Source organism: Peromyscus eremicus, chromosome 3 (genome assembly GCF_949786415.1).
Source record: "Peromyscus eremicus chromosome 3, PerEre_H2_v1, whole genome shotgun sequence".
NCBI classification, from domain to species: domain Eukaryota; kingdom Metazoa; phylum Chordata; class Mammalia; order Rodentia; family Cricetidae; genus Peromyscus; species Peromyscus eremicus.
Genome location: NC_081418.1, coordinates 18894976 through 18922138, shown reverse-complemented (window position 1 = coordinate 18922138; position 27163 = coordinate 18894976). Strand labels below are relative to the sequence as shown.

The following is a 27163-nucleotide window of genomic DNA, read 5'->3' as shown; positions in this document are numbered from 1 at the left end:
AAAACAGGGAATCACATGTATGGTAGAACATGGTATATTTATGTCTGTATACAAATATATGTTCCATATGAATAAAATATAGAAAGATGCAGAGACAGTGAAGAGTACATACTGTAGCCAGTGAGTGGCCTTGGTAGGATGACACTAGGGGTGTGAGAAGGTACGTTTAGAAAATATAGCTTCCTGACGAAACTGTTTGAACGTATTGTAGTTAGAAAGCATGGCTCCTGTAATATAGACAATTAATGACAATTTAAAGCAAACACTTGGCATAAGACTATTTCTCTTTTAGATGCTTCCTAATTGGGAAGAGGGTGTAGCATGGTTGTGTTTTTGATTTGGAATAGAAGTCTTTCCTGCAGCTTCACTTCCGCACCCCAGTGGCTCCCACAAAACCACTGCGTTTTAATCCCTTTCCACTAGATCGCACTGGTACTCTGGCTTCCCAGTAGCCCGGTTTTGTGTGGTGCTTCTCACCAGCCATCTTCATTTGAAAACAATCCCTACCTCTTTTTCATGAGGATGTAAGACGGCAATGATGCGTACAGCTACTGCATGTATTTTACATGTCTTTTGTTAAAGGTCCCAGTGGGTTCCCTTTCCGCAGCGCATGGTACTGTGTAGAAGAGAAAGAGCTACAACTTTTCTTCTAAGTTACTTGAGCAAGGACGCAAACCTTAGCTAGAGACCTCTGGTCTCAGCTACTCTTTCAAATCTTACAATTTAATTTTCAGCCAGTCTTGGAATTGTGATTACTGCAAAACGGAACCGTGTGCACATGGCAGGCTGTTTTCCCCTGTGGTTGCATTCTTTCCTCAGAAAAAAATTACCTAAGGGTTCAGGAGATCTCAGGGAAGATGTGAATGGAATTCACATTGCATCTGCTTTCTTCAGAGCGGTAAACTGCGACTCTCAGTCGCCAGAACTCCCTGACTAAGGGTCATGCCTGAGGACATGCCTGGTTACCGGGAGGCAGTGGGGTAGAGTTTGACAAGGCTGAGGTCACTAGGCTTTTAGCTTGTTTTTTGAGGTGCTTCTAGAATGTTCCCTAGCCCATCATAGAAATATGATTAAATTTCATGCATCATGGTTGTAGAAAAAAATGAGAGTGCCATATAATGCCAGCTGAAGTGATAATTTTTCATTGAAGATCAAAAAGTATAAATATATATATAAAAAAACGTTTAAAGAAGCCCAAATATTTCTTCAGATTAGTTGAAAATAAATCACTTGTGGATTTATCACTTTGTGCTAGCTTTCCTTGTAAAAGTTTTATGTGCATTCTCTCATTCAGTGCTGACAGTGCCTCTGTGATGTGAGTTCTGCTCTGTACCTACCCCTACCAGAGGAAGAAACTGAGGCACAGAAACACTGAATAACCAGTGGGAGGAAAAAAACCAGCGTTTGAGTCCAGCCGGTCTCCCTTCAGGAGTTCTCACCCCGAGCACTGCCTCTCTTGCTTTCTGCAGTCAGTTTATTTCTCTTCAGTGGCTCATAATTTATCTTGCTTCAAACTGATAAAAATCCCAGTCAACTGGAATTATATTAAATAGCTGCACAGCTTCTGCTAGCATTTGTTTTTGTTTTTACAGTTCTTGCTCTCAAGTCCTGCTGCAGCAGACACTTCTCCTAGGAATAATTGCCTTTCTGGCACCTGTTAGCGGCTTAGGAGACAGGCTCATGGAAGCCCCTTCCCCGCTTCATTCTTACCAACATGATGGCTTTCTTCTGCCGATGAATTGTGTTGTGTTTTGTTTTTGTTTTGATGCAAAAGTACACCGGCTTAATTTCTCCCTCACAGCCGAAGCACCGTCTTGTTGCGATTTCTAATGCAGGGATCGGGCAATGCATTTTTTTTTTTTTTCCTCAGAAGCAAAACAAACCGTAGTTGATGTGCTAGCAATAATAAGGGTATCTGAGATGAGAACGTGCCATTTACACGTTGCGTTCTTGCTTAAAACTATCTTGAGGTAGGGTTGATAAGTAGGTAACAGTGACTTTTCCGTCAGCCGCAGAGCGGGTTCAAAATCCAATCCCGCCACTTACGAAGCACGTGACTGGTGGCAAGTGTCATCATTTCCTAAGACTTCTTATCCTTAGTGTGAAGCGGAACTGATACTACCTATTTCATGTAGTGAATGCAGGGATGCGGTCAGTTGATCTGTGTAAACACTTGGTTTAGGGTCTAGCTAGCGCTGCACTGCAGTATGGGTGCTGGTAGGAAACAGCAATCAGTTGACCTTTTGTACAAAGGAAGAAAAAAACCAACAGGAACCGTTTAGGAAGCAGTTTTATAAGTAGTAAGAAGGTGGCGTAAGAAGGGACGAGGACCTGGCAAGATGGCTCAGTGGGTTAAGGTGCTTGCTGCTAGACATGAAAGCCGAGGATCTGAGTTCAATCCCCAGAACCCACATACAGTGGAAAAGAGAGATTTGGCTCCACAGGGTTTTCCTTTGATCTCCAAAGATCACCGTGGCATGTGTACCCACATACATTACACACACACACACACACACACACACACACACACACACACACACGATGATAGTAAATGTTTTTGAAAGGGGGTTGGAAAAGGGAAGACTGAGGGATGTGAGCTCCCCAGTCAACTTCAGCAAAGTCTCCTTAGAGAGGAAACAGATAGCTGAAGCAGGGGCCCGAGAGAGGCTCGGTAAGGCTTGATCGTTCACTAGTAAGGTGAGTGTGCTAATCAGATTACATTTCATTTGGCACATCCTGCTGTTTACTTGGACAGTGATGTCTGAGCAAGTTATTATTTATTATTTCTGTCCCTTGTCATTCTGATTAGCTCATCAGCAATCAGTCACTATTCAGAGCTCTTCAATTGCTTGTGTTAAACAGCAACCCCCAACTCCCCTAGTCTGCAAATTACCCAGGTTGGGGAAAGAGCAATAATCTCTCTTCAGAGACTGCTTGCTCCCGGCCAGATGAAAACTTATTATGCTGTTACAAGCCTCCAAATGAATCAGAAAATCTTAAGACAAACTTTAAGTATTGTATGGTTTCTCGGGAACCCGAGGGCATGCCAGCTACCTTCCGATTCATTGGGCTCTGATTATTTTGGAGGGGAAGCATTGAAGAGTTGGCTGTGCTGTGGACACCGATAGCCCAGCAGATTGTGTGAGCTGTTACTGACTTTGTGCTGTGTAAAGGCAGGATCCATGACGCTCTTCACCTTTGCGCTCTTTAGTTAGAGCAAAGCAGCCCTGGAAGTGTAATGACGACAAATGATCACGGAGCCCTTCCTGTAACGATTTCTGAAGACAGTGTGTAACCTTTGCGCTTTGTCCAATAACTGCTCTCTCTATTCAGGCTGGCATTATTTTACATGTTAGATTTAATCTTGAAAAGTTGTGTACTTAAAACGTATTTTTTAAACTGAGTCATAGTTTTTAAAAGATTTTTTTTTTCTCACAGGAAATCAAATGCTTTGGTTTTCTAATGAAAATAATGCTACCAAACATTAGTTTTGTGTTCTGTTTTCAGTGAGTAGTCTCCATTTGTCAGCGTACAGATCACAGTGATTTATTTTACACAAGAAATTAGTTAAGTGCTTCTGTGATGTTGAGCACAAAATTAAAAACAAATAATTATTTCCATATTATTGAGATTTCTCTGTAAGGTCTGTTTGGGACTTGAGTGTCTAAGCAGCCACATTGTCTATGGTATCCTGTCTCACCATTAATAACATTGCTTGGCGAGCAGAGCTTAGTTGTTATCCTTTTATTTACATTTATCAGGTTTCAGTTTTCTGAGGTCAGTCAATTAGTACATGAATTAATATGAACTTTAAAAAATGAATATGCATGGATCAGTGCGGTAGCTCCATGGTAAAGGTGTTTTTCCATGAAGTGTGATGACCTGAGCTCTGTCCCTGGAGCCCAAATAAGATAGAAAGAGAGGACTGATTGTATAAAGTTACGTGTAACATAGCATGCTTAGTCCCATGCACAGGTATCTGTCACACACACACACACACACACACACACACACCCCGCTCACACACACTCACCACTCACACACATACACACCGATCACACACACTCACCACTATATTATAAAAAGACATTTTAAAAGAAAGACTTGTTTTCCTCTTACATTAAAAAAAGAAAAAAATCCTCAAAGCTTTGCTGCCCTTCAGATGCAGCAGCATGTATGAGATGTATGCAGCTGTTTTGTCATGACTTAATCCTTGGCAATTGGGGCACTAATCAGATTTTCAAAAATATCTTGTGAAAGATAATGAGGCTGTCTCTACCGGGGACCCGGAAAGTATGGAAACGATACATTAGTTTACCAGACACGGACACAAAGTGACTGCAGAGCTTATGCTAGGCTAGTCAAGTTCTGAGAACAAGGGTATAAGAACAAAACCTCACTGACTTAGAGTTATGCGAATAAATCCTTTGAATCAGTCATAAAATACAACATGTGTGGTTCTGTGTATGAACTCTGAACAGTGATTCTTACGTACAGCGTAGTCTGAGGAACGCTGCCTTAGAATGGAGGAAGGAATCAACCCAGTGCTGCTATCTGGTTTCTCAACCCAGGCTTACTTTGTGGATGACTCACTACCCCATCCACAGAGAAGTGACAAGCTCCAGGATGTCTGCTTGCTGGATTTACTACCTTGTGCCTAAAGATTAAGCCTCTGTAATCTTCAAACACATTGATAGATTCACTTGGGTTTGTGAGGATTGAGTGAGACAGTCAGTACGTGAAAGCTCTTTACTCAGGGTCTGGCAGTGTGAAACGGTAAAATCTAAATGCTGCTGCAAAGTAGAGCAGAGTTTGTCATCTGCTTCCTGCATCTGTAGGGTGGGCTTCTTCACCATCCAGCAGTGACTCAGATGTTCTGCCTGTTAAGATAGATTAGCCGGGGGTAAAAAAGGTAGGGGTTTCCAGTGCTGGGTCCCTCTTGCTTGGTGCATGCAAGCAGATCGGACTCCTATCTCATATTCTTTCATGTTATGTCAGTCTTCTAGATTTCATAATTGTTTATGAGAATCACATGATGAAATTGTGTAGCCCATCCGCCTAGACTTTCTTTTATAGAGTCTTGGATATGTGTTGTGTTTATATTTGCTATAAACCTTTTGGGGTACATGGGGCATTTATTCTAAAGGGGATGCCTAGGTGTATAACCAGCCATGCTACCTTTAAAACCCAATGATGATAGTGCTGTAAAGGACTGCTGGGCCATGGGACATTATCAGCATTTTTGGATTTTGTTTAAAATGGCAGTTATTGGGATGCCTACCATGTGTTTCCTCTAGCTTTAGAAATCCATCATTTCAGTTATAGAACAAATCAACTACTTAGAAGGGAAGTCACTCATGAGATTAGCTGTTTAGTAGATTAAGCTAGTTCACTTAAGTTTACGTAGTTTAAAACTGAATGCCAGTCCAGTAGTTTCTTCGTTAGAGTCTGAAGTCTCTGACTTTTATTTCCCATAAGACTTCATGCTTGTTAGGTTGTTTGTTTTAATGACCTAGGTTTTTGCGGGTTTTGTTCTTTTTGTTTGTTTGTTTTCAAGCAAGGAATCTATCCTTGATTTCCTTGCAGGTAACAACCTGCATGTACAGGGATCAAAGGCATGTGTCACCACAGCCAGCTAGACCCTAGATTTTGAATTCCATTCCTCACCTCCCCCCTTTTATACTGGTACTTAATATTTCTCATTTCATTTGTAAATATTTTACTGAAAAGTCAATGTGAAAAGAAAATGCATTCATAATCTCTGACTTCACGGTGACCAGGCTTTTAGCATCAGTTTTGCAGGACTCCACAGAATGGGTTTGTTTTCAGTTGTCCTTTCTCATCATGAAGTATTTTCTTTATTTGGCTGTCTCTGTCCCCGAAGGTTCTGCTTTTCCTCGATTTCTGTCCCAATGATTATGCTCTTCTTTTTCCTTTCTTTTTTTTTTTTTTTGTTAATTTTTGTAAAGATTTATTTACTTATTTAATGTACATTGGGGTTTTGCCTGCATGTATGTCTGTGTGAGGGTGTCAGAGCCCCTGGAACTGGAGTTACAGACTGTTGTGAACTGCCATGTGGGTGCTAGTACTTGAACCCAGGTCCTTTTGGAAGAGCAGCCAGTGCTCTTAACCACTGAGCCATCTCTCCAGCCCCTATGCTCCTTTTCTTTATCTCCATTTTCTCTTTCTTTCTCCTCACGCCCTTTCTAGAGCTTATGTGTAGAAAGACCCTCAATTTACCTCTACCTGCATGACCCCGCGTTTCTCCCCTCTGCCCTCCGTCATTTGCTCGCTGCTTCCTCGTACTGACTGCTGCTGCTCTTCCCAGAGGGACCTGTGCCTGCAGCTTCTGCGTCTTGACCCTCGTACTTCGTTTTCTTCTTTCACAGCTTTACTAGAACTCCATTGTCAATCGGTCACAAGGAAATTTCCTGTGTTTGAAAGAGAGCAGTCTTTTTCATAAAGCTCTCATCCTCTGGCCATTTTGTAGCACATGAGAATATGGGCCGAGCCCTCAGCCTTGATACCTCCTCTCATTGCAGTATGAGGCGTTTCAGATTCTGCTGTCCAACCTGTGACACCCCTGCCTCCTCTTTGTGGAGTCATTCTCTGATTTTGATATATAAGTATGTAGGTTAACACATTCTACTTTGACTATCCCTGCCTATGCTGTGCAATCTATCTTAGTCATTTCTTTTTCAGTTTTTAAGTGTATGTGTGTGCATGCATTCTTGGGTTATGTGTGGATGTGCACCACCTATATCAGGGGCCCGAGGAGATCAGAAGAAAGCACCAGACCCCCTTGGAGTGATAGCTCATGATCTACCCGAGTTGGATGCTAGGAACCAAACCAGTGTCTTGTTTGAGAGCAGTAAGTGTTCTTAACCATTGAGTCACGTCTAGCCCCTTGTGTGTTCTTTCTTAACTGCATTTTGGGTTTTGGAGAAAGGACAGATGCTTGGGGTAAATCCTCAGGGATTTTGCAGCTGTGCTCAACCCAGAGGCAACTGCTCTGAGATGGTGAGAAGAGGCAGGAGAGGAGAGCTAGTGTTGTCAGGAAAATGGAGGCGAAATCCATGCAATCTGAAAGGTGAGGGTGGAAACGGGAAACTCGGTGGTAAGATGGGCAGTCCGGGTGAAGAGAAACAGGCTGGACTGTGTACGTGCTCCAGATCACCTCACGGTTCAGAGTCCAGATGTGCTCCCTGGGGGCATGGTGTCTTTAAGAGTTGCACTGGGACTTCAGCTTTTGCTATCAGTTCTATTGAGAAATGACTTCAAGTCTGCACCTGGTGAAGCCCCTTTACATTCGTTTATGAACCAAAGCTGAAGCCCTCTCTTCTTGGTCGGGTTCACCTGATGTCCATTTGGTACCCTAAATTTAAGAGACCCTGAATTTGATTCTCATCTTTCTCCTGACGTTACCCTTTCATCTGGGATTACTGATGTGTCTCTGGCCGGTATCATTCTAGAGCAAGCCTTCAAAGCCACCTGTGACTCTCCTTTATCTCTGTATCCTGAGGTTTGAGAAGGATTCAGCATTATCTCCTTTGGGTCTTGTGGCTGGCGCCTCTTTGTCTTCCCCGTAGCTTTGAACTGACCATTGTGATAGTCTCTGTGCATCCCTGGACCCTATCTAATCTTCTTCATCGCTGCCACTTTAATATTTCCAAGCTCAACCCTGGGTTGCAGAATTCCTGACCAGAGATAATTGTCTCTTCTCCAGTCTTCCGGTGTATCTCTGGACCCTATCGAATCCTGCTCATCGCTGCCACTTTAATATTTCCAAACTCAACTCTGGGTTGATATAATGCAGAATTCCTAGCCAGAGATAATTGTCTCCCCTCCAGTCTTCCTGTGGCCCGCGTGCTTTTGGCCACCTGTGAATATCATTGATGCCATTTCATAATCAATATTTCTGGATAGAGGTTACCATTCAATCCTCACAGATTGTGAGCTCCTTGTGGGGCAGGAACGATGTCTTGTTTACTTGTAGATTCCCCATATTGGCAGGTAATAAGTTTGCTAGTTGGAACTCAGCAGCTGCTTTGACCAGATGTGATCTGAGCAAGTTAGCAGTATCTGTGATAGTCATTTTGAATTTGACATTAATTTCATTTCTTTGTGTGCATTTGTTTCATTCTGAAAAGCTTTTTTATTAAGCTGTGCTGGTGGCATAAATGGAACAGTTAACTGGAAGACCGAACAAGCCAACAGTTTTATTATCAGCAGAAAAACGGCTGCTGGGAAGGAAGATGGTGAGTTTAGGCTGTAATCGTAAATCTCCATGTGGGAGTCAGTGTTCGCTTCCAGTGTTCCTCTTGCTCTGTGTCAGTCCTGTGTCAATGAGTGTTTAATAAGTTAATTTGGAAAAATAAAATTTTGTTTTCCTAATCTTCTAAAAAGACTTCTGATCCTCCTGTATTCTTAATCCGATATTTTCCTTTAAAAAAAAAAAAACAAACTAAAAATCACTCTTGTTTTTAACCTATGCCCCTTATCCAGTCTCTATAATGCCACTTATAGAAATTGTCCAAGTGTGCTTATTATAACAGTTTATTTAAAACGTTGAAAAACATTAAGAAGTACAATTAACAATATCACTTTGAAACAGCCTTTATGTAAACTTAGAAAAATGGCCATAAATATTTCATCTAATTTTGGGTGATTTGATTGTAAGCCAAATTGATGTTTTTTTGCTATTAAATAATTACTTGGTACTTGATTTCTATTAGAAAGATGGATTCCCCCTTGAATGATGAGTTCATCCTTGTACATTTTTCTATCTATAAATGTGTCCATTAGCCACATTGCATGACCTTTGAAAGAGTGCATTTATTTAGGGCAAAAGTCTACCTTAGTATTAGGTTTGTTTAGAATATCAGTTACTATTGTAAATTTTCACTTCATATTTTTTGTTTATTCATCTCTAAGATCTTTTTTCTTCCCAAATATTGGCTGTATGTGGTTATGAAGATTATCTAAATAATAGGCCTGGTTTCTATAACTTTGGGGGCCACCAAAATGTTTGCATAATAATGCTAGTATTAAAATATTTTGAAAAGAGCAAATTCATATCATAAAATGTCCTTCCTGTAAGATAAAAAAAAAAAAGGAGTTTCTCCATGTATATTTGAAGTTGAGGTCACTAACATTTTTATAACTGGTACCCAGCTCTTCAGCAGCTGGGATCATCATCCTCTACATCTGTTTCATAGTAGGGCAAAGTTTCCCAGTGTCGCCTCTGTCTTTGAAACAAACATCTGTGTATTTGAAAGAAATCTCATTGCTCATATCTATGTGAAGATAACACTTTTATAGCAGTAACTTCCCGTGAAAAGATGCCAGGCATTTGTTTAAAAAAACCAGCAGAGTACTCATTCTGGAACTGCATATGGTTCTTCTTCCCACGTCCTCTTTAGTTGTCTCCTGTGGATTCTCCCACAAGTCCTTCCAAAGCCTCACTCTGCTAACCCTTATTATTTTGTTTGTTTGGCATGGCCCTTCTTGCTGTTTCTTTCTAGTTATGGGTCTGATGTGTGTGTCTTCCGTTGCTCTGGTTAGCATTTTACCTTCTACTCTGTTCTTTCCAAAGGAATGGAGCCTTCTTTGGCTTCTGATACACCCAAGGAATCCCCAAAGATTCTTTCTCTGAACTTCACAGAATTTTGTATAAATTATAGTCATCTTTTCCTTTTTCTTTCTTCCTCTTGTTTTAAACTGTGATTCTTAGGGCTTCTGTCCTCTCTCACAAACCCCTCTGGTCCTTGTTTGATTTGCCAGAAGTGTCCTGTCTAACAAGCTGTTAGCTCCAGCCGAGTTTCAGACTCTAAAGGACCGTGTACAGGAGATAGGAGCTGTCCTCCTAAGTCTTAGCTACGAGCTGGAGATGCTGCCTCCTCCTCCTCTAAACCACTAAGCAGGCTTCTTCCTACCTGAGTTTGTTAAAGTTTGTGTGTATGTAAACTCGCCTTTTTTAGTTCTGCAGTGTGATTAAGAGAACTCTCTGAAATTAGAAACTTAGATTCTCTGATCAAATTCTGGTGCTTTATAAATCACAGAGAAATTATTAACAGAGTTAAGGAGTTATGCAGCTCCTAACAGCAATCTTATTGTAGCAGAAGCATTAACTAGCAAATGTGTTAACTTGTATTTTGTGTTGTCGGATTGATAAACTTCATGGCTCCACTGTTAGTCCTGGATCTGTGCTTGTGAAACAAGCGTTTAGTCCCTCCGAGTTCAGCTCTGTCACCTGTCCAGTAAAATGGAGGACTTCTCAATTCCGTGCCAGTCCTGGCTTGAGCAGGAGGCTAAGGCCGTGTGTTGGTCAGGAGTGCTTTGATCTGTCTTTTAATAAAGATATTTGCATGCCTAGACAGCATGACATCTAAACCCCTTTTCAACTTTTGGCGTTCTCTGAGTCCCGTGTTCTATTGATCACCCTTATGACAATAGTGTGCACCTTTTTCATATTGACATTTAAGCCACACAAACACACAGGCAAAAGGGAAAAATATATTTGATTAGAGAAATAACCAAGATAATTCCAATTTAGAAAAATTAAAATTAGTAACTTAAGTTAGGAGGAAAAATTTTCATGAAGAAATTCTTCTGCCTTTTTGTAGAAAAAGATCCAAGCCATGATTTCTGCCTCACATGAACAGAAGCGCCTGTATCTTAGGCAAAGGAGGCAATCTAATGCTGTCCTTAGAATGAATCCCGCAGCTTAGGCACGGGCTATTTGTGACTGTAAGAAAAACAACAGCTGCCTACCTCCAAATGAATGGCCCGCCGGCCTTTGATACCCTGAGGTGAAGGGCTGACAGCAGAGAAACGCTTTCAATTGAAAGCCAACATTTATAAAGCTGAATTGATCAAACCTAGCATAAATCTCAATGAGGGGTTAAAAAAAAAAAAAAAAAGAAAGAAAATGCATTGTGTACCTGGTTGGATATTAAGATCTCTTAAAATATTTTTCTACAGTAATTACCTGGTTTAATAATTAAATTTCAATTTGAATGGTGTAATAACTTGTTAAAAATGAATTAGGAAGGAATTCATAAATTTATTAAGCTCTGCAAATCCCGAGATGAGTTATCTTGATTCAGAGAGCCGAAGGGATTCACCGTGCGGTCTGTTCCGATGCGTTGAGTAGCGGCTTCTTGCAGTGCTGTGTATGCAGGGGCTCTGAGTCTCAGAGAGATTGTTAAGCCCCTTAAAGCTGTAACATGAAAAAAAATGAAGTCTCATTTCCCTCGTTAGCACTTAAAATGTTTGATTTTCAGGATACTCATGCCTAGTTGCTTAGGTCAAATTTTGCTTTTTAAACTTGTATTAAGATAGGTACCTGCTCAGTACCTTCTTTATAGCTTGAATATCTTGAAAAATCTTTTTCGTAATTTTTATATAACTTCTCCCAGGTAGTACTTTCCATTAAGATAATGCTGTGAACAGTTGGAAATTATATATATATATACTGTCTTATTTAAATAATTGTCTCCAAAGTACCTTTTTGATACTTTCCCAATGACTGGCCACAAAGGGCACACTGATAAAATTAGATGCTTTTAGAAATACACTTTTAATTTCTTATATGAAAGCTATTCATTATAGTATCTTGGTACTTTTCAGGTTGGTTAGGTTACTCCTGCTAAGAGTAATATTTAATCCATAAATCTCGGTTTAAATTATGCAGTCTGTTTCCCACATAGCAAGCATGAAGTTATTTCACATAACACCTTATGTTCATTTTGATTTGACAGCTCATGTTTACATAACATCTGGATTGAATTAAGACTTTCAATTGAACACTTATTTATTTCTGAATGTATTATATTGCACAGAGTTTATACTGCTTTTGCCTCAAGGAATGACACCATCCAGAGTATCGTAAGAGAGTCCATTCACAGGCATACGGCATCAGCTAAGAACCAGGAAATACACCACAAAAGGGTCCTTGGGCAGCTAATGCTTCAAATGCAGGCTTCTGGTTTTTCACATCGAGCAGAGCACTGCACACACTGAAACAGCACGTATCTTCTCTTAATTTAGCACGCAGTCCTACTTCATTTGCTAGTCTGGTTTTTAAACCTGCAGTAGGTTAATCATGGCAAACTTAAAAGGCTAGAGGAGCTGCTATAGAAAACATACTGAGAGCAATGAGAAATGGCAGCTGACAACTCATCTGCCAAGGGAGAAAACAAAATCCATAAAACACACAACCTTAAAATGCATTGGCCTACTGGGACCCACTCGTGTGGTTTGTAAATGACAGGCAACCAGTCCATACGGCCTCCTCTATAATAGAGCTGTGTGCCTTAACTGATGTGAGAAATGATGATCTTAGAACATTACGAAAGAGGATCAGCCACTGCTGCCTTAGGAGCATCAGCCCTCTACATGCTCCATTGCTGAACCCGGGTAATCTGAGATTTTACTCCATCCTTGTAAACCCTAACACTGAGAAAAGGACAATGTAAGTGGTTGGTATAAAGCCATCAATTTGTTGGTAAATCATCTATAAATGAGACCTACACATAATTGGTACCTAACGAAGGCTACTTGGACACGCTTATTGACAATAATTTATGGCATTCTTCTCAAAGACTGCATAAAGGAGACAGCTTTAAGATTAAATGTAGCTGGAACTTTCCAACCTCACACTCAATGTCTGTTTTATCTTTATGGCTCTGTCCTTGTTCTTAGTGATGAAGAAAAAGGTCTGGAACATGTCCTTTGGACTCTTTGTAAAGATGGGACGGTATGTGTGTCTGTTTACATTTCAGTAACAGCAATCGTGAAGATCTATTAGAGCTTCTTCAGCAGCGTAATCTTTCAAACTTCAGTGTTTGTGAAGTATATCCATGTTTGCTTTTGTTTTTAAGGTAATTGTAAGGCAGCACACTGATGCACACACTTAACCTTTTTCTTCACACAGAGAGAAAAATTCTAACAGATTCTTAGCAAAGGAAGACGGGCACAATTTAGCTAGCGTGAGGTTCCACTTTATTGCTATTGCTGTCAAGATCTATTATTTGATTCTTGGCTATCTACTGTCACATAATATAGAGTTGTTGAAATGCCCTGACCTTTTCTATATTCCCTGTGACTAAACATGCAAAGAATACTTCTGTGAATAAGATTTTGGTTGCATGGTAATGAGAGACATAGTAGCTTAGGGAGGGTGAAATATTGAAATTATTTCCAGCACTATTTTCCTTTTGGCTCTTCTTTATTCAGACATGAGATTTTTTTTTTAAATTAAATTCTATTGCTTATGGCAATGTATTTTCAAAAGTTTTAATCTTTATCACCCTAGCCATCTTTTCTGTTTGACAGTGATGCTTTTAATTCTCCATGGGTCGAACTTTTGCTTTAATTGTTTTGCCCACTAATGTTGCTAGATTTGCAGGGGTTTAGCTGCATACTGGTTTTCAGATTCATTTGTGTCCAGTGGCACGTTTGCAGAGGCAATGGATTTGCAGCTGTACAAGATTACAGAACCATGCGAGACACAGAGAAGCCAGACCCTGTGACCTCGGCTTGATTAGCACAGCACTGTACACATGTATATTGTGGAGATGATCAGATCTTCGTGCTGTGGCTTCTTAGGGGGTTCACATTTCATTTTCCATACTCATTATTAAGAAAAATAATGTATATCAAGTTTGGTGTTTGTGGATAGCACCTGTGAATGCAGCAGACGTTAACTCCAAGAAGCAGTCTCTATGGGTGTCTGTGCAGACCCCGTGAACATTACTGACATAGCTCGTGTTTAGAAGAACAACAGCCCAGAGCTTCAAATTCTCTATGTCATTTTGCTTTTGAAAAGAAGCATAGGTGTAAATACTGCCCAAATAGCCTCTCACAAGGAGGCTGTTTGTTTTGCAAATAACAAAGGGATAGGGAAAGGGCTCTTCTCTGAAAATGTTGTGTGGGTGCCCATAATTTAAACCCGTTGTAAAGAAAGGAAGTAATATTTTCACAAACAAAACACAGTGGCTTAGTCATTTTCCATTTCTAGATGATGAATATGTCACATATCTGTATCATGTTTTTCTCCAGTGAATGGCATACTATACTTAAAGTGAAGTAGGCTTTACTTTAGAGTTGCCAAGGCAACTGACCAGCAAGGGTACAGTTCAACAGATTGCAGAATGGCAGTTGAGTACACAAGAATAAAGAAAATGTGCATGTCATCTTAAAGCCTGAGAGGGCCATGGTGAATTGTGGCTTAACTATTGCAGAAATGGTTTTGTTTCTTTGTTTGTTTTGTGAGGACAGAATCCCAGGTGCTCTATACTAGTCCTGGTGGGGTGATATGGAATGATAGGTACCCTTTAATGGGTTCGTGTTAGGCTCTGTGAGGGCTATATAGAAAATCGAATTATTTCAGTGTTGTTTAATGGGTGAAACATGTCCTTTTGCCTCACAAGCTGACATATATCACTTTGCGTAGCAAACACTAAAAGAGCCTATTACTTTATGATGGAAATAGAGGACAGTAATCTACAGAATACTATATCTTAAATTAAGTGTCATATATGTTTAGCTCCCTAGCATGAGACCTGTGTCTGTCTCTGCATCGCTTCGTATTAGAATGTATTCATTCATTCCACAGGCATCAATAAACCTATTTAAATATGCTGAACTCTCCTCAAGGCATTAAAAAAATGACAAGGAAAATAAAACTCAGTATTGCATGGCATGGTGTTTTCATCGCTAGGAAGATTAATAAATCAGATCAGTTCAGAAGAGATTCATTTAGATCATTCTGAATATTCCTGTGCTTTAGACATAAGGTTGAGATCTAGAATTTTAACAAATGTCATATCGAGAAAAATTACTTCTCAGAAGCAGTGTGAAACTCTCCATCATTTGATTCTTTTCTTCCCAGCTTTGTTTTCTTCTGACGTGAACCCCAAGATTGTACATATTTGGCTTACTTACTTCCTTTGTAGGTTTCTCACAATATCCCACTCACGCATCTTGCATGTTTTCATTGCTGAATGCCCGAATACTCTGTCTCTGTCTTGTAAACAACTACTCTATTAATTTTTTTCCCAGATCTTCCCAAAGTCAGCACACCTTTCAGGGTATTGCCTGCACAGCTGGGATAATACCTAGTTAAGAAGATGTTGATCTTCCAAACTGGATGGTGGCCATGTGGGAAGCAGGGGTTGAGTCTCTGTGGTCTTCACATTTCTGACACCATCTCATATTTAGGATACATTGTGTTATTGAACTGGATCAAAGAAATTCAGATTTTCATGTTTTCCATCCTTACAATTTTTCTCTGATTCAGTGATTATTATTTGGAATGTGACCACCATTTCCCCAGGTGAGTACATAGTCCTTGAGTAGAAGCTGGCAATAAGAACCAAGGGGGAAGACTACATACTTCAGTGTCAAACACATCAGTGTCTTTCTACAAACCTTGCTGAACCATTTTGCAGCTTCTTTTATTTATTTATTTGCTTGGTTGCGTATCCTTTTTGGTTGTGGTTTTGAGATAGGATCTTGCTCTGTAATCCAGGCTACCCTGAACTTATTTCTATAACCAAGGCTTGTCTTAAACCCAAAGCAATCCTCATACAGATCTCTTGAGTGATGGAATTACAGGCATGAGCCACCACATCTGGCTGCTTCATAGACTTCGAAGTTGTGTTTTTAGTAGTCAAGTTATGGATACATGAAACTACAAGCCAAATGTTTTAGTTCACTCTTCTTTTTTTAGGGGCAGCTCTGCACAGAACAGAGAAACAAGTTTTCTCAGAGGGGGAAACATTTTGTGGGAGTTCTTCTTCCTTTTTTCAATACTAAAAACTCTACTTTCAGTGATCTGGCTGACTAGGGCTTTTAGCAAGTTGTGAGCCTGGTGTGAGCAGTCCTGGGGTTCCTGAGGTTAATTACCATATTTACAGATCCATCAGTGACTAAGGGAAAGAACTGGGCTGATAGGGTTTACCTGTCTAAAAATTGCAGCTGCTGGCCAGTCATGAAGCTAGAATCCCAAAAGACGTTGCAGAGGTGGCAAGGGATGATGGCTTTAATGTGCTGGTGGAGATGATGATATCAGAGGAAAAACAAGAGGTAGAAACTAATCAGACCAATTTAGCCATTTTCGTGCACTGGAATCTTATGTCCTAAGTCATAGTGAATCATGAAATTGGTCTCATTTCGCCTAAAGAATGATTTGTCCAGAATTGTGTTGTGTAATTGTTGCTGCTAACTTAGGAGGTATCATAATGGAATAATAGATTATGATATTTTAATTATTAGATGCCAAAATCAGGAGACATGAAATATAAAGTAATTGTTTCTAAGAAAGGTTTTAGTAATGCATGGAGAAAGTTGCCAGCACATCTTCCTAAGTATAAATGAGTTGCTGTCTAAGTTCTGGTGAGAGTTATCTAGGCTGCCTTGCCTCTGCTTGGAAAGCAATAGTGTTTATTATTTAAAAGTACTCTATGTATTTGCTTTTTAAAAAGGGAAAGGGAAAAAAACTGTAGTAATTATAAAGTTTGGAGGTTTTTATTATATGTATTTTGTTGGTAATATTTTTGAACAAAAATAAATCATCAAAATGATATTTATGTCTTTATGCTTAATGGCAATTAAAAATACTAAATGTAATGTATGTCATTTTACTTGTGCGGTATTTTAATGGTTTCTGAATACAAGTCGGAAGAGTTTTCTTCTGCTTTGTCCTAAAATTGCTTCCCTTTCAATCACATAAGCACTAACGGTTCCCTCGTGTGTTGTTCGGTTTTCTCAACAGTCCCTGCATAGTGCGCCCCATCTCTGTAGCCGACGCTGTTATGGAGGGCAGTTCTCACTCTCTTCTGTCTCTTTGCTTGTAGTGTTCACTCTTTTCTCAAAGGTGCACTCCGATCGGAACGTATACCCGTCTGCAGGTGTCCTCTTTGTTCATGTGTTGGAGAGAGAGTATTTTAAGGGTGAATTTCCACCTTATCCGAAGCCTGGTAGGTTCTCTGCAGGAGGGAAGAAGGGTTAAATATTTCTTTTTGTTCAGTGTGCACAACCTGCGTGATATGAAATCAAACACAATTAACAGTGTTTAAAATGATTTGGATCTGTGAAAAATTAGTTGTTGTAGGATCTTTCTTATTTTAAGATGAGAAATTTAATTATAAAAGGAAATAATTTTTTGAATTTTAGAGAGTGCATTTTTCTTAAGTTTCAGTCTTGAGTGTTATGTCCCTGCCTGGCAAATGACCTGCTTTTAGTCACACAAAAATAATTACAGCTGTACCCAATTCTGATTTTCTATACTCTGACTTAGTTTCGTACATAGTATAGTGATTTTTTTTTTTTAGAAAACTATACATTTGTTGTGTAAGAGAATGAAATAAGGTATTAAATAACAGTGTTTTTAACAAGTGATTTTACTTTATGAGACAGTTTGATAAAGTTCATAATAATGCAATGATGATTTATTTTCCTTCAAAGTAATAACAATTATTAAAACATATTTAATTCACTATTCTTTTAAATGTTATTTTGAATTATCACAAGTACTGTCACATTAATAAAGATACAGAAAGAATAGCAAGAGAAAACATTAAGCTATAACTCTTAAGTAACAAAAATGACTTCTGAAAATTAAATTTTGGAAGAATACATGTTTAATATTAGAATTAATATAAATATTCTTTTGTAGGTTATATGATGAATAGTAGCTTATCTGACATTAATAAAATGACAGTAGACCTGTTTTTAATAGTAAAAAGAGTCTTTTTACTTTTAAAGTGTTTTCTTATGAGATGTTCCAGTTTTAGAAAACTATATGGCTAAGCCTTTGGACAGCAGTTGTTACATATAAGAAAAGTAAATAGCTATGACACATTATGATACATTCATAATTATATGACCACTCCTTATTGTTACTCTGAAGTTCATGAAGTGAATGCTTCCTATTAACAGATAAATGCATTTTGGGAGATATTTATGAACAATACTTGTTGTCTTACTGGTGAAACTGTCCTAAAGTATTATCCTCAAAACAGTACCAAGAAATTTGTTAAAATCTACTACTTTTATTAATTAGATCTCAAGACCACTTCAACAACTAAAAGGATATTTTTCATCATGTGCATAACTAAAGTCAAAATTTCCAGATGAATTTTTTTTCATTTGTGTATTCAGTTTGCTACAAATGTCAAAAAAAAAAAATTGTTTTCAGGTGGAATGTTTTGATTGAAAGCACCAAGGAAGCATGTATGAAAATAACTGTTGTATGTCTTAATTCTGTGTTCCTTATCTAGGTGAAGTTAGTAATGATCCCATAACATTTAACACAAATTTAATGGGTTACCCAGACAGACCTGGATGGCTTCGATACATCCAAAGGACACCATACAGTGATGGGGTTCTATATGGGTCTCCAACGGCTGAAAATGTGGGGAAACCAACGATCATCGAGGTAATTTATTTTGAATGAGCAATATTATGGGTTTTTGTTTTATCATTTGTTTTAAATGTTGAAATTAAAGTTACATGGAAGTGATTTTTAAGATTTTTTAACATAGAAATATACTTGCTAATGTTTTGACATATAATATTCTTCTCTATAAAGTTTGCTGTTTCAACATTTGTATTAAAAATGATAAACTAAACTACTGAAAAATCAAATGATTAAAAGAAATAAATTAACATAAAGTCTATGTAATAAGATAAATGCAAACTTAAAACATTTATTTGTTCTATATTTCAAAAAAAATATTTCAGGTGTGTGTGTGTGTGTGTGTGTGTGTGTGTGTGTGTGCACATGTGCCTTGATGCATTTCTGGAGGTCAGAGAACAGCTGTCAGGAGTCTCTCCTTCCACTCGGTGTGTCCTGAGGATCACACTTAGGTCTTCAGACTTGGCAGTGAGTACATTTACCCACTGAGCCAAATTACCAAGTCACATCTATATTTTTTATTCAAATTTCATGCTTATTGAAATAAAGTCACTCACTAGACATTTTAATTACCAAACATTGTGAAAGGTGACTAGGGTTAGAAGGATGAATGGCAGACGCATTCAGCCATGCATTATGGTCTAGGGGCTGAAGATCTGGGAGAGAAACACATGCCTAGCCAATGCTGTGGGAACTGCTATCATCAGAAGCTGCTCAGGCGTCCATTTCACACAGTCAAGGAAGCCTTCCTGTGGGGAGGAAGCAGCCCTTCCAGATTTTGAAAATAGGGTTTGGGCTCTCGCTTAGTGATAGAGAAGATAGCAAGCATGTGCAAGTTCATCTCCAGAACTGAAAAACAAAACAAACAATAAAAGCACACCCCACCCCACCCCCAAATCCAAACAAATCAGGGAGGTGTGAAAAAGTATATGATCTCAGAGAGGAATATATATGGTTAGAAGTTAGGGTGCATTCCAGGGGACAGATGATAGGAGCACAAGTTGTCAGTGTTGCTAAGGTAACCCTCCCAAAGGGCTGTGGAAGCTGTGATGATAGAGTTAGCCTGTATTCTGAAAGCCATTGGTTATAATTCACCAGTTTTTTTTCCAAGTATCAGCATACCTATAAGACATGAGAAGTTAAAACCCATAACAGCAATGATAATGGTAATTTAAATCAAATTAATACTTCCTTTAAAAGTTATAATTGAAAGATAAAAGTGTTTCACTGTTGACATGGGTGCTGGGAACCAAACTCAAGTCTTCTGCAAGAGCAGGAAGTGCTTTTAACTGATGAGCCATCTCTCCAGTCCCTCTGTTGAGCTCTTTTTAAATAAAGAATCAAAGTGATCTTCCTTAACCTGATAATTTTTCCCAAAAGAAGAGCAAACATCATTCTCAGTGGGGAAACATTGGAGAAATTTCACTTAAATTCGGGAACAAAACAAGAATGACATCCTCTATATTTTATTATAGGATATATTGGAAGTCATAGCTAGTGAAGGGAAGAACATGAAATCAAATCCCCAATGATTTGAAAGAAAGAAATTGAACGGTCAATAGTATGAAGTCTATGGACTATTACAATATTATGAAAGGCTAGCAATCAACTGTAGGAGAAATATAAATGTGGTTCCATTTCTGCACATGAAAAAAAGTATTGAGAAAATAGATCTTTCAAAGAGGCATGTATTTTCAATTGAGACAAAAATTATAAGGTACCAAGAGTAAATATAACACAAAGAATGTAAAATTTGCATAAATAGGTGGTAATTTCAGTAATAGGAAGATAGTGTGATAATGGCATAATATCTATAGATTCAGTGCAATGCCAATATAGTTTTCAGTGGATTTTTGAAAATAGAACTTCACTGTTTCTTACATGTATGGGGAGGGTTATGTGCTAGAAACAACTAAGCCCTAATGAGGAAGAAAGCAAAGGAGGTTTCTGTTCTCTTGCAGGCATCCAGATTTCCATAAACCCAAGGTCATTAGTACAGAGTCGCAGTGTCACAGAGATGGACAGATGGGCCAAAGGGTTGAGTAGCAAGGACAGCAACAGGCCACACAAGGAACAGTGATAGTTGTTTGAAGAGTTGGTGCCACAGGTCATTGAGAAGAGGAAGGTCTATTTCTTAACTAGTGCTCAAAAAAATTGTTAGCCATTTGAATTAGATCCTTCATACCAACCATAGAGTTAGATCCTTCATACTAAACTCCAAGCACAAATCTAGGTAGATGAGGTCTTAAATGTGAAAAACAAAAGGCTGAATTATTATATTAAAATACAGAAGACTGTCTTGCTGACTTGGGGACAAGAATAAATTTCTTAAATATCAACTGCATATTTTATGAGAGAAAATATGTAATTTTTCACTATTATATTTGTGAACTATTCATCAAAAGATATTCTTTAAGAAATAAACCATAAAACAGGGGAAGATACTGTTATTGCATGTGCCTGACCATAGGGTACCTGAAACTGAAAAGAAATCCTCAATTCAATAAGAAGAAGATATTTTACTGAAGAGGACACACAAATACCCATGAACCCAAGTAAGATGTCTATTCTTACCAGTAATGAGGGACATACATATTCAGACAATCATGAGAATTCTACCATCAGTGGAAAACGTTGCAGGTGATGTGGGGATTGACATGACCACTGTGGGTTATGTCACATGAGTGAATATTAGTGTACTATATTACTAAGCAGTCCCACTTCTCAGTATCTACCCAAACAAGCAACTTGCAAAAACTCACCCGAAGGCATGTACGGACACAGTCCTTGAACATTGCTCATAAAGCAGAGCACTGGACACTCACAAGACAACAGACTTGAAAGGCTGTTAGCAAGAGCTAGGTGCATGCATCGTGTTGTGTTTATATGGTGAATATTATGAGCAAAAATGAACTGAGGCTTGTCCAGCAGTGTGGATAAAGTTTTAAACAAAATGTTGAACTGGGAGGTGGGGAGATGAACCACAAGACTATATGTGGATGGCATTTAGATTACTGGTTTCATAGTGTTTAAAAAACAAGCAAAACTAAGCAATATGTTTTAAGTCTACATGTTTTTGTAATAAGTAAATGAGACCTTAAGTAAGTAGGTAAATGAAATCTTCATCTCGTTAAGTAAATGGGATTTTAAACATCAAGTCCATAATTTCAACTACTGCTTGAAGAACTGTCAAGATGTTCTTAAGACATTAAATGTTGCCGGGCGGTGGTGGCACACGCCTTTAATCCCAGCACTCGGGAGGCAGAGCCAGGCGGATCTCTGTGAGTTCAAGGCCAGCCTGGGCTACCAAGTGAGTTCCAGGAAAGGCGCAAAGCTACACAGAGAAACCTTGTCTCGAAAAAACCAAAAAAAAAGACATTAAATGTTATGAATCTGTATCAAATAAGATGCTTAAAAAGTACCAATGACAACTTAACACAACCTTTTATAGAATACAAATATATCTATATAGTATAAAAAGCATAGGATTTTAATATATTCTATTAATTTAGTCAGGTTTTATATGTCTTAAACCATTATTTAATTATATCAATCTATGAATTCAGTAACGATATATTTGAAATATTTCGATTTTAAACATCTGAAATTGCTTAGACATTATTTTAGAAACAGAGGATCAAAAATAAGCATCCCCCCTCATGCTTTGAAGTACTTCATGTCTTTGCAGTAAGTAAAATTTGATTGAGGTCATTACAGTCCTTAAATGTCTTATTAGAAGTGAGACAAAGCATACTATTTTGGTATAGCTGTTAAGATTAAACATTAGATATATATTCAGGTAATAAAAAATTTTTCTCTTAATATAAAATATTCTTCACTTCCCCCAGTAACCTGTGATTAAAAAAAATGAAGCTGTAGTTTACAAAATTTACAGTAATGAAATTTGTGACAAATAAGGAAGGCTATTATTATTAATTTATAATACTCTATCTTTTCTGAGCCCAAATCTCCCTGTAATAACACATTGGAGAAGATCAGTCATCTTTTCTTCCACTGAAAATATGATTATGGTTATTTGGAGGGGGGAGTAAGGCAAATTAACTAATTAGTATATATTAATTGTGTAAATTAATGAGTAAAGGCTAAACTTTTAAATCACAAAAATTCCCGAGTACAACTTATTTTTTTTAATTTTTTCCTTTGCTTTCTTAGAAAAATACCTCCTACTTAGTTTGGTAGCTGGCATCCCTGGTGGTCTAGTGGTTAGGATTCGGCACTCTCTCCTACTTAGCTTGGTAGCTATTACTAAGGTTATGGTTTGATGTGCGCCCCGCTGCTCATGTGTCTGCCAGGAAGAAAGTGGCAACCCCAATGGAATTTTGACAAGTTAGAGAGAGAGAAACTCCTTTAACTCTGTGGGTTAGTGTGCTGTTCAGAATAAATATTGCCAAAGGTTTGAAATTATTTATCCCCCACTTCCAAATCTTGCTGTTTTAACTCTCAGTATTCCTGGCGATGGTACCCTACTTCTCTCTAAGTTCCTATTGATATGTAAACATCTCTGGTGCTTGTTGAGTGCACACGGGTCTCTGTCCCAGTAGCTGGAGCCAGTTTTCTCCCAATCTTCTGTTTTGATGTCACCTACAGCTGCAGTCACCACCAGAAACCCAGTGCCGGGACTGTTAAGAGTTTGACACAGTCATTTGGTTTTGTTGAGGTACTCCAGATGTGTCTGCACCATTTAATGCCTGTTACAAAGTTAATTTTCCCTGAGTTCTGAAGCCATGGCCTTTGCTTTGTCTGTCTCTGGTAGTCCTTTCCGAGTTGACTTCGATATAAGCTCACTGACCCTGCAAGTGTTTACTAACATTTGACTGTATGAAAAGGCTGGTTTGTGGTTTTTGAGCATGTGCCCTAAATTTTATAGACTATGATCTTACTGCTTTACTCATCATGAGGTGTATTTACATCCTGAAAGGGTTATTTATGACAAATCTTTTGACCAATTGTTGTGCAGTTGAGCACTACATGCAACATTGGTGTGCTTAGTTCTTAAATTCAGTTTACTAGCACAACCATACATTCTTAGTTGTTGTTGTTGTTGTTTGTTTGTTTGTTTGTTTGTTTGTTTGTTTTGGTGTGTGTGTTTTGTTTTAATCTTAGTCTATCCCAAGCAAGTCACTCATAATAATTCATCCATCTTCTAGTGACCCATCTATATTACCTTCTGTGCCTCATGGCTTTCTACAAAAGAATCTTTCTCTATTTAAATTTTTGTTTTAGCATGTGAAATAGACCTGGCTAATGAATTATTTTCCTACAATACTGCTAAAAGTCCTGGGTTCTTATTGCCCAGGGAAAGGAATTGTCTCGATATATCAACAAATAATAAAAATGGAAAGAACAATGATTTGTTTTCATTTTGTCTTTAATGAGTTGCATTTTACAAAGCATTTCACTTTCTAAACATGATTTTCCTTTTCTAATAGATAACTGCCTACAATAGACGTACCTTTGAGACTGCAAGACATAATTTGATAATTAATATAATGTCAGCAGAAGGTAAGTATAGAAAATATGTCGATGATCACTTCTTATTTATAAGAAGGATTTCATTGTGTTTATAAACATAAAATATAATTATTGATTATAAAGCACCACATCCCTACTATAACTGATGAAATAGTAAAATGTAGGAAAGAAAACCAAGCCATTTCTAACTTTTTATAAAAGTGGTGTACTGTGCTGATGAACTGAGGCTGGCTCTTCACCAGATGCTGATGTCTTCAAGCCTTGCTGCATCAGTGCTGAAGGGATACTAAGATGCACCTGCTTCCAAGTCTACTCTAAAGCCTGTGAGTTAAGTCTAAGAACACAGAGTCGTTATCAGCTACTTTTATATTTAACTTCGGTGTAATTGTAAGTAGTAGTTTAGCTGCATGTGAAGATAAGCTGTGATTGGGGGGCTTGGAGTACATAGTTTGCTAATTAGATAGTTTGGGTACATAGTGTGCTAATTAGATAAATTTGCTCATTGTGTCATAAATGTTAGAGTCCACCAACAATTTAGTACAACATGCTCAAACTCTAAGTGATTTCTTGAGGATTTTGAAGGTTGGGGACACAGGAAATATAAAAATTATGCTTATATTTTGGCAAAGACTAGGAAATGTGTTTAACACTTAGAATGTTTTAGCGAGGCTGCCAACTTGAGATTGGGGGGACAGGGGAAGGCCTCATGGGGAGATAGCTGGGAGGGCCTAGAGAGAGGAAAGGGGAAAAATATTACCATCCCATATCCAAAACTTGAGGGATCGTCGTCGTTATCGTCATCTTCATCATTATTATTTTGATTTTTTTCAAGATAGGGTTTCTCTGTATAGTCTTGGCTATCCTGGAACTTGCTCTGTACACCAGGCTGACCTCAAACTCACAGAGATCCATCTGTTGAGGCTTAAATGTTAAAAAAGAAAGAGAAAATATTTTAGGTACCATTAGAAAATTATAAGATAATCTTCTCTATACTTCTGTTAGTAAAGGCACTAACATGAGGGAGCTGTTACAGATCTTTCCCTCTGAAAAAGAGAAAACCAATAGTATATTCTTGATGGGGAATTACTGTTCCTGTTTATTGGTAGAAAACAGGCAAGCAAAAGCATTTTGCCAGAAACTAGTATTTTGAAATTCATGATAACTCAGTAAAGCTGAGTTAAAAGTTGCCTTTAGACTATATAAAAGAAAGAATTAAGTTCAAGATCAGCAATATGTACCTGGAAAGACTGCTCAAGGACTTGAACCGCCCGCCTGCAGTGGGTCTTCCTTTAAGTATTTTAATAGTACCAACTGCAGACGACTATGCAAGTCTAAAAATGCCAGTGCTGTTTATAGATGATAACAAGTGCAAGGTCTAGTTCTGTGGCCCTAGACATAGCATTCCCTCTCCACACTCCCACCCTCTGCATGATTTTTAGGAATCCATAGATTAGGGAGACTGATTCTCGACTTAATTAGGGTTGGATAGTTGTATCTAGTTTAAGCTGTTCCTGTAGAATCGAGAACTCTTTAAGTGGGCAGAGTCATTGTCTTTTCCTTCCCATTTGTGGATTCATGGTTGGAGTCACATAATTATACCACAGTGGCTTTGGGCTCTTGGACCTTGTAGTTACAGTCTCAAGAGACCAATTTGTCAGATATGACGGACTGGAAGAGAGCCTGGTCTGCACTTGGACCTTTTGCTTTCTCTAGGCTGGTCTCTGCTGTAGAACGGGAACATTCAGAACCTGTTGTAGGTGTTAATGTCACATGGGGATCCATATTCATGTGCTTCCTGATGTAAGAATACTGCACAACTGGAGGGTCAGAAGTAAGTGTTGGGGGCTGCTTATCTGCACCAAGTAGTTAGAGGCCGTGTTAGTGAGGGGGCGGAGAAGATTGGAGAAGTCTTCTTTGGAGTTCAGGCAGATCTGCTTGACTTCTTTTCTACATAGGGTTCAGTGACCCCAAATGCTTTGAAAACCACTAAACTAAAAAGGTCACACATTTATCCTTGCCAGTCTAGACAAGGTTCATATGTACTTGAGAATGGACGTCTTTGAACATGGCCTTCACGCATGCTGTTTGCCCCAGATAAAGTTTAGAAAAAGGAATAACAACGTTGTAAATCAGGGTAATCATGCTCAGCCCAGCTCTTTGGCCAGCTGTCTTCTACTCTGAGTGACCTAATGGGAAATTAGTCATGTAGCCTCCACAGCATGGTGCTCAAAGAGAGTACATAAAGTAAATCCCTAAATTGGGGTTAGCACCTCAGAGCCCTGCCACCAATCTGCTGGCCTACTGTTCTCTTGGCCTCTTTGATTTCCAAATATAGCAAGTATGGGATTTCCCCAGAGTTAGAAAGCTCCTGTGACTCATCCCAGAGAGACCTGGCAGTAGTTCTTGGCCCAGTAGACAGCAGTCAAGCTGCACAGTCCAGAACTTTGGAGGGATACGGTAGCAACCACAAGGCCTTGTAGTAGATCTCAGAAAGAGAGCCACTAAGTGGGGCTGAATGGATCAGGAAGAGTCAGAGAGTCGGGGGGGGGGGGGGGGGGGGGGATAGAGTGGAGAGGGGTGGAGTGGAGGCTAGTTTTATGGAAACCTGAAAGTAAAAATTTTTAGGGAAAAGAGTAATTGTACACATCTGGCATATCCAAGATTTTATTTGCCATTATTTATAAATATATCATTTACCACTGAGAAACTCTTCTTCATGGTTCATTTGTGTGACTGTTTCTAGACATGGGGGAAAGTGTCAACGATTAAGCTGCTGTCGTATGTAAAGAGGAAATGCATTTGTATAAACTGAAAATTCATCTGCAAGAAAGAGATCCTATTTTAGAAGACTACATGTAGGCTATGCATTGAATAAATCTAGCCAAACTAGTGCCTTCAGGAGAGGGGGAAAGAGTTTTCTGTGAGTAGGGCCTTACAGAGCTGTGGCTTCAGAAGTGGTCACCACTTGCTACACAGCTCTGGAGAAAACCCTGCAGCCAGTGCTGGCTCCCTCACTGAATCTCTGGTGTCTTGTGTCCATAAATATCAAAGAGTCTTCCAAGAAATGAGGTCATTAAGATGTCAGGTGCTTATTCTGTGTTTTTATTTTCCATTAATTAAACAAGAGTAGATTAATTTACAAACTCATGATTTTGTTTAAATAAATTAGAGAATGTACATAGTACAATTAGTATTTGAGACGTTAAATCTGTTTGGAACTTAGAAATATTCATATAACCAACCTTT

The 27163-nt window shown here is 38.6% G+C and overlaps 1 protein-coding gene across 1 annotated transcript in view; it reads left to right on the top strand.

Annotated features, from left to right (window-relative positions):
* The window catches only part of Sgce (sarcoglycan epsilon), a 70977-nt gene that overhangs the window by 8539 nt on the left and 35275 nt on the right, over positions 1–27163 (top strand). Inside the window, exons 2-4 of the mRNA XM_059257346.1 lie at positions 16863–16985; positions 18288–18445; positions 23875–23947. Of these exons, the coding sequence (XP_059113329.1) occupies positions 16863–16985; positions 18288–18445; positions 23875–23947 (354 nt within the window). The remainder of the gene's footprint in view (positions 1–16862; positions 16986–18287; positions 18446–23874; positions 23948–27163) is intronic.